The sequence below is a fragment of the Atractosteus spatula genome, chromosome 24 (assembly GCF_055471065.1).
Source record: "Atractosteus spatula isolate fAtrSpa1 chromosome 24, fAtrSpa1.hap1, whole genome shotgun sequence".
Classification (NCBI taxonomy): domain Eukaryota; kingdom Metazoa; phylum Chordata; class Actinopteri; order Semionotiformes; family Lepisosteidae; genus Atractosteus; species Atractosteus spatula.
Window position 1 is genome coordinate 13,992,107 of NC_142729.1, and position 12,489 is coordinate 14,004,595.

Below are 12,489 nucleotides of genomic sequence, written 5' to 3' on the forward strand. Positions count from 1 at the left end.
GGAGGCAGGATCCGGCCCCCTTGTTATGTAATGCATCTTTTCTGAGCATGTACCTTTATGCTTACTTTGTAACAATGTCTCTTTCCCTTTTTTTTCCTCTCTTTAAACGACTGACTTCCGGGCCCTGGAAGCAGTGGGCTAAAAAAACAAGTCCGTCTCATTCATATGCCGGAAACGGGCCCTTGATTGACAACGCCTCCAGCCTTTGACGTCTCGGTATCGCCCAGCGGTAGCCAATGGGACGGTGTGAACCTTGCCGATGGGCGGAACCGGAAGTGCCCTTGCCGGCGAGCTCCCCGAGCGAGGCCATTTGCCAGTTCAGTTTGCCAGTTGCTGAGGTCTTATCCGGTAAGTCCGCGACAAAACAATCGATTAAGGTACGCGATCTGTAGCGCGTTTATGGTTTATCATTGGGGATTTCTAGGAAGTTAGCAAAAGCACGTAACCGATCCTCCTTTTAGCAACGTAGATTGCCGTTAACAAAGGGGAAATGGGTTCGGAACGTCGCTGCACGGCGACCGAAAATTTCCGCCTTTTTTTATAAATATTGCAGCGGCAGTAGAAAGCTGATGCCGTTTCGTCATGCTTTGTTAACCGATTGTGTGACTGCCGATGGTAAAAACGCGGGTGCTGGGAGTCGAAGGGGCTTCCTTTATCAAGGGGCATCAGGAGGCATGCGTGCTTCACGGCGAGCGCCAGCTGGTAAAAAAAAAACAAGAACGTGTAAGATGGGTCGATTCACGCCATGCAGCTTCGAGGCCGAGCTTTCAAAGAGACGTGTAGAGACGGTGAGGGCTCGTATTTTGCCCACCGACTGCTTTTGTGGCAGGGAAGCGGTGAGTTGGACTTGCCTTGACTCGGCCGGGGCCTAGTGCCTAATGCCCCTCTCTCTCTCTCTCTTCCCGGCGGTATCTGTAGTAGTCGCCTGAAATGTGTGTGTGTGGTGGTGGTGGTGGGGGGTATTCGCCTTCGAACGACGTATCTGGCCACATAAGGGGTCGTTTTTAGTCGATACGTTGAGCTACGTGTGCGAGAAGATCGCGGTTTCCGCGCCGCCAAACCGGCCTTTGTTGTCGCGGAACTGTTGTCTTTACGATCCGACGAACCAGCCCGGAGCTTGTCCAAGCGACACCCAGCACCCCCCCTTCCAAACTGGTGGCTGTAACTTGAAAATTAGGTACAGGGGCTGTTTTTTCGGGGGGGACAATCATTTCGATGGCGACGTAACATCCGGTGCGGAATAAGGAGGTGATGGGTAGTGTAGTTCCAGTCGCCGTGTTGAAAGCAGTCTGAAACTCGCCCACGGCAAACGACTCGAACCCGTGGCAAGGGAGTTTTTTAAAAGGGCCATTTTTTTTGTGAGGTATTGGATCACGGGGCCGATGCAACATCTCGTTGAGCGGCGCCCGGACGCGAGTTTTCGGCGGCGGTGAAGCCGGTATTGTGTCACGGTAGAGAGTTCCACTAGAGTCAATGATCGTTCTCGGCCATCGGCACCCAAACGACAAAAAAAAACAAACAATGATTTAACCAGAAATAATGTTGTGGATAAGAGATAAGAAGACAGTTTAGCGTGCATTTTGAAGAAAACACAATTCGCAGCAGTGGATCTGAGTTATAACATTTAATTATTTCTGTGTTTGGGTCAGAGCAACACAGGGGTCACTGGGAGGGGAGGGTATGCATTGTGCTCAGGGCACCAGTCCAAAACACAGGCTCACTGGGACAGGTACGAGACGCCAGTTAACCCAGCGTGGCATGTCTCCGAGGGGTAAGGGGCAGCCGACGTTGGCCTAGGCATACCATGCAGACTCCACACAGAATGAGTGCAGTCTGCAGTTAAACCCGGGACAGGTGAGCTATGGGAAATGCATTTCTGTGCACCAACCCAGACCGGAGTTCAAGAAAATAAGCTACAGGCATCATTAAACTCGTAATAGCAAACCTGCATATCGGCAATGTGATGCATTGATGTGTGGTGCTGTCTGCCTCAGAGGTTCCCAGCCCTGGTCCTGCAAGAACTGTGTCTCTACAGGTTTTCCTTGCAGTAGTGCTCTGCCCGTCCAGTGCTGATTGATAACTTCATTAATAATAATAATAATAATAATAATTGTTTACACTTATAGTGCGCCAGAACGCTCACCACACATCAGCTATCAGTGGGGAGGAGAGCAGAGTGATGAAGCCAGTTCAGAGAGGGGGGTTATAAGGAGGCCATGATTGGTAAGGGCCAATGGGAAATTCGGCCAGGACGCTGGGGTAACACCCCTACTCTTTTCGAGAAACGCCCTGGGATTTTTAATGACCACAGAGAGTCAGGACCTCGATTTTACGTCTCATCCGAAGGACGGCGCCTGTTTACAGTCTAGTGTCCCCCGTCACTATACTGGGGCATTAGGACCCACACAGACCGCAGGGTGAGCGCCCCCTCCTGGCCCCACTAACACCTCTTCCAGCAGCAACCTTAGTTTTTCCCAGGAGGTCTCCCCTCCAGGTACTGACCAGGCTCACACCTGCTGAGCTCCAGTGGGTTGCCAGTTGTGAGTTGCAGGGTGATATGGCTGCTGGCTTGTTGCATTTAAAGTGTCAAAAACAACTGACTCCGAGGTTTCAGTTTGTATTCGTAGAAACTTTAGCTGACAGGAGTTCGTGTAGCCTCGTCTTGAAGAGCTGATCGAGTTCGTGCTCATGATGAGCGGGCACGACGGGGCGTGGCTGTGTGGGCCACACCCACAAACAGGGCGTGGTCGACAACAGACCCACCCACAAAGGGGAGGGTCGGTATACCAGACACGCCCATGTTTGGGGGTGGTCTCCTCTGGACTACAGGGAATTCGTGAGCATATAAGAGACAGACAAGAAGGGGGCCGTTCAACCTGCTGGGTAGTTAAGATCACTTTATCGGCCCTATACAGTTTCTTGCATTAGGAAAGTGTCTTTTCACAGACCCCAGCTTGCTCTCCATGAGACACACAGACAGGGAGAGAAGCTGGGGGTCAGAGCGCAGGGTCGGCCATTTATACGGCGCCCCTGGAGCAGCTGGGGTTAAGGGCCTCGTTCAGGAGCCCAATGGAGTAGGATTCCTCTGCCGGCCGCCGGATTCAAACCGGCAACCTCCCAGCCACAGCCACAGAGCCGCCGCACCGCCTCAAGAGTTAGTAGCTCGTTGATCTTGGTGGGGGGGGAATCTCCAGACATTTCCTGGAAGGAATCCAGGGTTTCAGCTTGAATCAGCATAGCTGGGCAGCGTGTTGCCAGCTCCCACAACTCTTGGGGTAAAGACGTCCCTCCAATTCCCAGTTGTGTGTGCGCTACCCTTTTTGTTTCCACCCGACGTGCGTGGATACAGGGTTGACTTTGTGGTCAAGCCGGTGTCGGGCCGAGCTCACTGGTGGGTGCCGCCATTCTCCTTCCCGCAGCGCCGAAGACGAAGCCCGCCGCCATGGTGAAGCTCTTCGTGGGCAACCTGTCGCCCGACACCACGGCCGAGGAGCTGCGCGCCCTCTTCTCCCAGTACGGCAAGATCTCGGAGTGCGACATCGTGAAGAACTACGGCTTCGTGCTGATGGACAGCAAGGCGCAGGCGGAGGAGGCCATCCGCAGCCTGCACCACTACGAGCTCAACGGGCAGCCCATGAACGTGGAGTTCAGCCGGGGCAAGGCCCGGCCCTCCACCAAGCTGCACGTGGGCAACATCGGCAGCGGCTGCACCAACCAGGAGCTGCGGGCCAAGTTCGAGGAGTACGGCCCGGTGGTGGAGTGCGACATCGTCAAGGACTACGCCTTCGTGCACATGGAGCGGGCCGAGGACGCCATGGAGGCCATCAAGGGCCTCAACAACACGGACTTCCAAGGTGAGGGGCCCGGGGAGTCTCTCCTGGGGGCTGGAGCAGCTCTTGTGGTGAGTGGGGGGGGGCTCTGCTTTACACAGAGGGTGGCGGGGTCGGGGAACAAGCCTCCCGGCTTTGGTAGTCTGGTACTCTCACAGCACAGCCAGGCGAGATCCCACAGTCTGGGCAGGAGGCTGTGCTTTACACAAAGGGTGGGGGGGTGGGGAACAAGCCGCCCGGCCTTGTGGTCGAAGCTGGTACTCTCACAGCGCAGCCAGGCGAGGTCCTCCAGTCTGGGCAGGAGGCTGTGCTTTGCATAAAGGGTGGTGGGGGTGGGGAACAAGCCGCCCGGCCTTGTGGTCAAAGCTGGTACTCTCACAGCGCAGCCAGGCGAGGTCCTCCAGTCTGGGCAGGAGGCTGTGCTTTACACAAAGGGTGGTGGGGGTGGGGAACAAGCCGCCCGGCCTTGTGGTCGAAGCTGGTACTCTCGCAGCGCAGCCAGGCGAGGTCCTCCAGTCTGGGCAGGAGGCTGTGCTTTACACAAAGGGTGGTGGGGGTGGGGAACAAGCCGCCCGGCCTTGTGGTCGAAGCCGGGACCCTGGCTTCTCTCACAGCACAGCTGGGTGAGATCCTGCAGTCTAGGCGGGAGGCTGTGCTTTACACGAAGGGTGGTGGGGGTGGGGAACAAGCTGCCCACGCTTGTGGTTAAGCCAATCCACTTGCTTCCTTTACATACTGGCTGGATCAAACCCTCCAGTCTGGCCAGGAGGCTGTGCTTTACACAAAGGGTGGTGGGGGTGGGGAACAAGCTGCCCGGCCTTGTGGTCGAAGCTGGGACCCTGGCTTCTCTCACAGCACAGCCGGGTGAGATCCTCTGGTCCGGCCAGGAGGCTGTGCTTTACACAGAGGGTGGTGTGGGTGTGGAACAAGCTGCCCACGCTTGTGGTGGAAGCCAATCCCCTTGCTTCTCTCACAGCACAGCTGGGTGAGATCCTCCAGTCTGGCCAGGAGGCTGTGCTTTACACAGAGGGTGGTAGGGGTGGGGAACAAGCCACCCACACTTGTGGTTGAAGCCGGTATCCTGGCTTCTTTCAGGAAACGTGTGGCTGAGATCCTTAGATCATGACCATGACGCTCAGCTTCCGTTGTTACGTTCTTGATTCAAGTGATACAAGAACCTCCAGATCTTTGAAATCCACTTTTAATACAACGAATCTGTACAGGCATTTAAACACCTTTAGAAAATGCTGCTTACATTGTCTATGTGTCTGCCCTGTGATGGACTGGCGTCCTGTCCGAGGTGTATCCTGCCTTGTGCCATTTGCCTGCTGGGATAGGCTCCGACTTCCCCCCGCAACCCTGAACTGGGATAAGGCCGTTAGAAAATGGATGTATGGATTTTATTTTTAATATTTTCTCATATAAAACAGCGTCACAAAAAAAAATAATTCTTAGTTTCAGGAGTACGGATTCTAAAGATGCTTAAAGGGGAGCTGCAGTCCCGATTTTCTCAGACTGTTTATTAAATCTCGATAACAAAATAACGTGATGTTCTTGACAATTGCACATTCCAAATTCAGCACAAAATCGCGAGCTTTGTGAAAGTACTGCAAGTCGACATGTGACGGAGAGTTTGCACAAATTGTGACGTGAAGCGGCCCTTCCTGCTCACTAGTCCCTGTGCTGACTAATGTACTGAGATGTGAAGCGGCCCTTCCTGCTCACTAGTCCCTGTGCTGACTAATGTACTGAGATGTGAAGCGGCCCTTCCTGCTCACTAGTCCCTGTGATGACTAGTGTACTGAGATGTACGAGCGAATAAGTGCAGGTTGTGCAGCAGACATTTCACCGCAGAAATGTTCCAGCGTGATCCGCAGGCAGAGTTAACCAGTGAGGAGTATTTGTCAGTGAAAGCGTCTGGGAGAGGAGAGCGGTATTTCTACTGGATTAGAAGAGCTGGATCCACCAGCCTGCTTGTTTACAGGGTCACAGGGCCGCTCCACCTCACCAGAAGTCCTGCTGCCTCGTTCTGAAGCGCAGACCTGCGGCTTTCCTCTAGTTTGTGATGGAAAGTGGAGGTTTAACAAGTTACTGCTGTAGTACTTGCCTTTTTAGACGTTAAAAGTAGGCGAGACTTTTAACACGTCAAAGGAGCATACAGGGAAAGTGTCCGAAGTCTGTCAAACAGAAACGAAACAGGACAGGAAGACGCCATCCTGCGGTGTGTTTCATTTTTGTCTCTGGTGGAAACACTCACACACGGCTGTGAAGAATCACGATGGTCTTGGGTGCAAACGGAAAACCCGCTCCGCATAGTCACAGTCTTGACCCTTCCCACTCGGTCTTCCACACTGGGGACAGTTGATTTTCCTTGTGGTTTGAAAGGTGCTCATCGAGTCCCGGTTCCTTCTAACTCCCCGCCCCCCACCCTGAAATATCGAACTGGCGTCGCCTGTGACACACCCCCAGGGCGGCACCAGGGGCGGAGCTGGCGTTTCCCAGCATGCTGCAGCCTGGCCAACGTTGTCTTCTCTCTCTCTCTCTCTCTCTCTCTCTCTCTCTCTCTCTCTCTATTTCTCTCTCCCTCCCTCCCTCCCCTGCCTCTCTCTCTCTCTCCCTCCCTCCCCTGCCTCTCTCTCTCTCTCTCCCTCCCTCCCCTGCCTCTCTCTCTCTCTCTCTCCCTCCCCTGCCTCTCTCTCCTCTCCCCCCTGCCTCTCTCTCCTCTCTCTCCCCCCTGCCTCTCTCTCCTCTCTCTCCCCCCTGCCTCTCTCTCCTCTCTCTCTCTCCCGCCTCTCTCTCTCCTCTCTCCCCTGCCTCTCCGTCCCCCCTCTCTCTCTCTCCCCCCTGCCTCTCTCTGTCTCCCCCCCGCCTCTCCCCCCTGCCTCTCTCTCTCCCCCCCCCGCCTCTCTCTCCTCTCTCTCTCCCCCGCCTCTCTCTCTCCTCTCTCCCCTGCCTCTCCGTCCCCCCTCTCTCTCTCACCCCCCTGCCTCTCTCTCTCTCTCTCACCCCCCTGCCTCTCTCTCTCTCTCCCCCCCCGCCTCTCTCTCCTCTCTCTCCCCCCTGCCTCTCTCTCCTCTCTCTCCCCCCTGCCTCTCTCTCCTTTCTCTCTCCCCCCTGCCTCTCTCTCCTTTCTCTCTCCCCCCTGCCTCTCTCTCCTCTCTCTCCCCCCTGCCTCTCTCTCCTCTCTCTCCCCCCTGCCTCTCTCTCCTCTCTCTCTCCCCTGCCTCTCTCTCTCCTCTCCCCCCTGCCTCTCTCTCTCTCCCCCCCGCCTCTCTCTCTCTCCCCCCCGCCTCTCTCTCTCTCTCTCTCCCCCCCGCCTCTCTCTCTCTCTCTCTCTCTCCCCCCCGCCTCTCTCTCTCTCCTCTCTCTCCCCCCTGCCTCTCTCTCTCTCCTCTCTCTCCCCCCTGCCTCTCTCTCTCCCCCCTGCCTCTCTCTCTCCCCCCTGCCTCTCTCTCTCTCTCTCTCTCCCCTGCCTCTCTCTCTCCTCTCTCTCTCTCCCCCCTGCCTCTCTCTCTCTCTCTCTCTCTCTCCCCCCTGCCTCTCTCTCTCTCTCTCTCTCTCTCCCCCCTGCCTCTCTCTCTCTCTCCTCTCTCCCCCCTGCCTCTCTCTCTCTCTCCTCTCTCCCCCCTGCCTCTCTCTCTCTCTCCTCTCTCCCCCCTGCCTCTCTCTCTCTCTCCTCTCTCCCCCCTGCCCCTCTCTCTCTCTCTCCCCCCCGCCTCTCTCTCTCTCTCTCTCTCCCCCCCGCCTCTCTCTCTCTCTGTCGCCCCCCGCAGGCAAGCTGATGACGGTGCAGCTGTCCACCAGCCGGCTGCGCACCGCGCCCGGCATGGGCGACCGCACCGGCTGCTACGTCTGCGGGAAGGAGGGCCACTGGTCCAAGGAGTGCCGCCGGGGCCAGAACGGCGGCTTCGCCGGCAAGGGCGCCGGCGACTTCCCGGGCGGCGGCGGCGGGGGCTTCCGCGACGGCCGGGGGGGCTTCTCCCGGGTCGGGGGGGAGGCGGCGGCCGCGGCGGCGGCGGCGGCAGCGGCGGCGGCGTGGTTCAGCGGCGGCGGGGCCGGGCAGGGCTTCGGGGGCGGCCAGGGCTACCCCAGGGCGGCGCCGTACCCCGGGGGGCCGGCCTACGGGGCCGGGGCGGCGGGCTACGGCATGGGCGCCCCGGCCCTGGGCTCCTACGGCACGGAGAGGGGGTACATGGGCGACGGGGGGTACGGCGGCGGCGCGGCCGGCGGCTACGCCGAGCAGACGGCCGCCTACGCCGCCCAGGGCCACTACGGGGCCGGCGCCGACCCCTACGAGAAGTACAGGGCGGCCGCGGACGGCTCCGGCTACTACGACGAGCGGGCCCCGCCCCCCGGGCTGGCCTCCCCCGCCGTGTCCTCCCCCTACGAGCGGCGCACCCTGCTCCCGCCGCCGGGCACCGCCCCCTCGTACTACCCGCGCGACCGCAGCCCCCTCCGCAGGGCGCCCCCGGCGGCGGAGGGCTACGCGTACGAGCACGCGCACCTGTCCTCGGGCTCCGCCCAGCCCCGGAACTCCGCCTACGACATGGCGCGGGCCCGGGACCCCTACGCCGAGCAGGCGCGCTACGCTTACTGACGGGCCGCCGCGCAGCTCCTCTGCCAGGTGAGAACCTCCTAGCAGGCGCGGTTACCGCCGACGGCCACCAGGGCGGCGCCAAAGAAGGGGTGTGTGTGCTACAGCCGGAGTTTCGTTTTGCAAACGGGGCCCCCCCCCCCTCTTGAGTACCGGCGCTTCCTGCGGCCGCGGGTCGGTTGCCAGCGTACCGGCGGCAAGCGGGTCGCCGGAGAGAGGCCTACCCAGGGTGCTCAGCGGGTGTTGGCGTCTCAGAAAAACGCTTCTGGCGCTGCTACAGATGGCGCCTCCTGCTGGGAGGAGGGGGGTATATAGGTCTCGCACGTGTTGACCCGTGTCGGGACGCGAGCTATTTGTCGGGGCGTAGGAGATGGGGGTGGGGGGAGGCCGGATCATTCCGCGCCCTGGTTCTGGGGTGAGCGAGGAGCCGCAGTGGCTGCGGTTAGGGCTGCCAGAACCAATCCCGGTCCCTAAGACCGGCGGCTCCGATCCGTGCCGGAGATCTCGCCAGGAACCGCAGGCTAGCCCGCCTTGGTTGGCGTGCTCGGCCGAGTCTGGAAACGACTGTGCGGTCCTAGGTTGAAGTGGCTGGGTTGGGTTCAGGGTGCCGGGGGGCTGTAGCTGAGTGGGGGAGGTTGTGGGGAGCACTGGAACGATGCTGTTGGGCTTGATGCTGTGTGAGACAAATGTAGCTAGGAATCTGAAGGTGGTGGTGGTGGTGGGGTGGGGGGGGCAGAACAGGAATTCAAAACCGCTCATGTGATCTGCTCTCTTTCCAGGTGTAAATTTACCGCAGGGAGGCCCCTTGATGTGCGCGCCGCGAAAACTGACCCCGCCCCCCCGGGTCCAAGCCCCGCCCTCTTCCCCGCCCCCTCTTTCTCTCCCCGCCCCCCCCCCCCACCACCACCACACGCGCGCCACGTTTCGCTCTGGGATCCTGCCAGGCCCGCGGCGCGCACACACGCGAGACGACCGGCGTGGCGGGGACCGGGGGGGGTGTGGGGTCGCCCGCGATCTCGACCCGCGGGTGCCGAGCGAGCCGGCAGCTCTCTCCAGCGTCGAGTGCGTGTGCGTGCGGCCTTCCTCTGCTCTGCTTCCGGCCCGATCCGACCCGGACTTGTTTTCCCGCACATCTGGTGGTGGAGGGGGGGGGGGGGGGAACGGGGAGGGGATGGGGGGTGACACCCATCCTGCTGTCGGCTGGATCACGCAGTACTTTTTACCTGCAACTTGTCTCCCGGTTTTACTCAGCCTTGGCTGTCAGTTGTTTTTGGGGAGGGCAGGGGAAACGCAAGGCGAGAGAGAGGAGAGATGGCCTTTGCAGTGTCTTCTGTACCCTTATTGCATTTTATCGGCTAGGAGGTTTGTGTTAGACATAGCGTTCCTCGTGTCTGCCACTGCAAAGATGGGCGTTTCCCCCCCCCACCTCCCCTCCCCTCTCCTGCTCTGCTTCTGTAGCGTCTCCAAATTTCCTCCAGACCACTCTGAAACTCTGGGAGGTGGCTGGGAGGTGTTTGTTTGCGCCCGTTTGGGCAAAGCCTCACCGCGGGCGACTGGCGCGATCTGGGGGGGCGCCTTTCAAAACAAGAGCACTGAACCTTTCAGCTTGCTACTGGATCTTACTGTTGTAGATTTGAGTTCTTTTGTCGGTTGTGTTTTTGGGTTCCAGAATCGAAAGCGTTTTTTTTTTGGGGGGGTGGGTTAGTCGATTTTTCTGCCGAATAATATTTGGAGCTTCCCTGTTGTTGTCGTTTTTTTGTATGTGTGTTTGTTTTGCATCCGCTAATAAAGCCACCTTCGGTTTTGGATTATTTTTTTTTTTTCAGCCTGGATCTTCTGTGGTATGAGGTCAATAAAACTCTCTGTGAATTTATTTCACGATCATCGCGTGTCCCATTATTCCCACCTAGAATACAGCGTTGTCTCGGGGCCTGCTCTGTTATACACAGCAGGGTGTCACAGAGCAGAGTTTCGAAGGCCATTATAATAGGATCCCCAGTAAAGTGCATGCCAGTGGGCGTTGCCTGTATAATTTAGTTTTGCGGTTCCTCTTAGCTGTTCTGTCGGAACTGGTTTCTTCGGTCCGCCCTCCCTTGGGAAGGCCTCGGATCGCTTTTCCCAGAAGGCGTTCCGACAGAACAGCATAGAGGAATTGTGAAATTAAATTATAGGCAACGCTCATTGACATACACTTTAATTGGGGATCCTATTATAATGGCCTATTAAATTATAGGCAACGCTCACTAACATACACTTTAATTGGGGATCCTATTATAATGGCCTGTTAAATTATAGGCAACACTCATTGGCGTACACTTTAATTGGGGATCCTATTATAATGGCCTATTAAATTATAGGCAACACTCATTGGCGTACACTTTAATTGGGGATCCTATTATAATGGCCTATTAAATTATAGGCAGTGCTCATTGGCGTACACTTTAATTGGGGATCCTATTATAATGGCCTATTAAATTATAGGCAGTGCTCATTGGCGTACACTTTAATTGGGGATCCTATTATAATGGCCTATCAAATTATAGGCAGTGCTCATTGGCGTACACTTTAATTGGGGATCCTATTATAATGGCCTATTAAATTATAGGCAGTGCTCATTGGCGTACACTTTAATTGGGGATCCTATTATAATGGCCTATGAAATTATAGGCAGTGCTCATTGGCGTACACTTTAATTTAACTATTATAATGGCCTGTTGTAGTTTTTGAAGCCTAGATGTGGTTTTCTCCTAAGACACTCTTCACTTGTCCCGTAGGTGTCTTGCAGTGCTTCGAAGCTGTGTGAGCACACGGGGGAAGCTCTTTTGAGTGCCCATGGGGGTTAGGCTCCAGTCCTGGGAGCCCTCTGGTAATCTAGTGCAGGGTGCTAGTCTTCTGCTCGCTCTAAGGGGGGGAGGGGGGGGAACTGGTCTCGGGCCGACAAGTCGATTGTACTTGTGAGCGTTTCGTGTCTTGTCTTCGGGGATAAGGTGACATTCCTGAGGCTGGTGTGCCGGAGATCCGATTTTTTTCCCCCCCCTCCCCATTCCACAGAGAGTTCTTCTCCCAGCTTGGGGGCTGCGGTGTGGGCGCTGAGGGGGGCCGCCAGCTCGGAGCACCTGTGAGGTCTCGTCTTGTTTCGGGGTTGTTTTTATTTTCTACGATGTAAATAAAATGTAGGAGAATTTCAAGCCCTGTGCACATCCTCGTTTTTCTGTACTTTTTGATTATATTTTTTAAATAAACCAAACTTCTTTGGCTGGGAAACCTGTGTGGAGTGCGTTTTCTTTAAACACCTTCCTGCGTGTTGGCCTCTCTCCAACAAGCACGTTAACCTTCAGAAATCGGATGCCTTTTTACCTAGTTCTCAGGGAAATGAGGTTCCAGATTTGTGTCCAGTGTTGGTATCAAAATTAGTATTAATTAGTATTATTAATTGATTAAATATTTGAATTAACAATTAGCATTGTCAGTATTAATAGTATTAGTACTAATCATTAATACTATATATATAGTTCTTAAAGCACTTTTGAGTAAGATCATGAAATACACTGCTACAGCACTGAGAGAGACAGAGAGGACAGACAGGTGAGCCACTACAGACGCCATACTGTCTCCCCACTGCATCATGGGAAATACACTGCTCCAGCACTGAGAGAGACAGAGAGGACAGACAGGTGAGCCACTACAGACGCCATACTGTCTCCCCAGTGCATCCTGGGAAATACACTGCTCCAGCACTGAGAGAGACAGAGAGGACAGACAGGTGAGCCACTACAGACGCCATAGTGTCTCCCCACTGCATCATGGGAAATATACTGCTCCAGCACTGAGATACAGAGAGAGGACAGACAGGCGAGCCACTACAGACGCCATACTGTCTCCCAACTGCATCATGGGAAATACACTGCTCCAGCACTGAGAGAGACAGAGAGGACAGACAGGTGAGCCACTACAGATGTCATACTGTCTCCCCACTGCATCATGGGAAATACACTGCTCCAGCACTGAGAGATACAGAGAGAGGACAGACAGGTGAGCCACTACAGACGCCATACTGTCTCCCAA

The 12,489-nt window shown here is 56.3% G+C and overlaps 1 protein-coding gene across 3 annotated transcripts; it reads left to right on the forward strand.

Annotated features, from left to right (window-relative positions):
* The first annotated feature begins 235 nt into the window (after window positions 1-235).
* LOC148815952 (RNA-binding protein 4.1-like) lies at window positions 236-11,123 on the forward strand. Of its 3 annotated transcripts, XM_088904667.1 has the most exons (4): window positions 236-348; window positions 3,420-3,854; window positions 7,604-8,454; window positions 9,204-11,123. In XM_088904667.1, the coding sequence occupies exons 1-3, from the start codon at window positions 237-239 to the stop codon at window positions 8,425-8,427; spliced, it is 1,371 nt and encodes a 456-aa protein (XP_088760793.1). In that variant the 5' UTR covers window position 236; the 3' UTR covers window positions 8,428-8,454; window positions 9,204-11,123. The 3 variants fall into 3 exon arrangements, with proteins under 3 accessions (XP_088760793.1, XP_088760791.1, XP_088760794.1); XM_088904665.1 differs by having other exon boundaries at window positions 7,604-11,123; XM_088904668.1 differs by having other exon boundaries at window positions 322-377; window positions 7,604-11,123.
* The last annotated feature ends 1,366 nt before the right edge of the window (window positions 11,124-12,489 follow it).

Bases quoted from the DNA above. Each gene is read 5' to 3' on its own strand.
- LOC148815952 (XM_088904665.1), top strand. From the start codon at position 237: ATGGGACGGTGTGAACCTTGCCGATGGGCGGAACCGGAAGTGCCCTTG. The intron at 349-3,419 runs GTAAGTCCGCGA...TCCTTCCCGCAG, and splicing joins AGTTGCTGAGGTCTTATCCG to CGCCGAAGACGAAGCCCGCC. The intron at 3,855-7,603 runs GTGAGGGGCCCG...CGCCCCCCGCAG, and splicing joins CAACAACACGGACTTCCAAG to GCAAGCTGATGACGGTGCAG.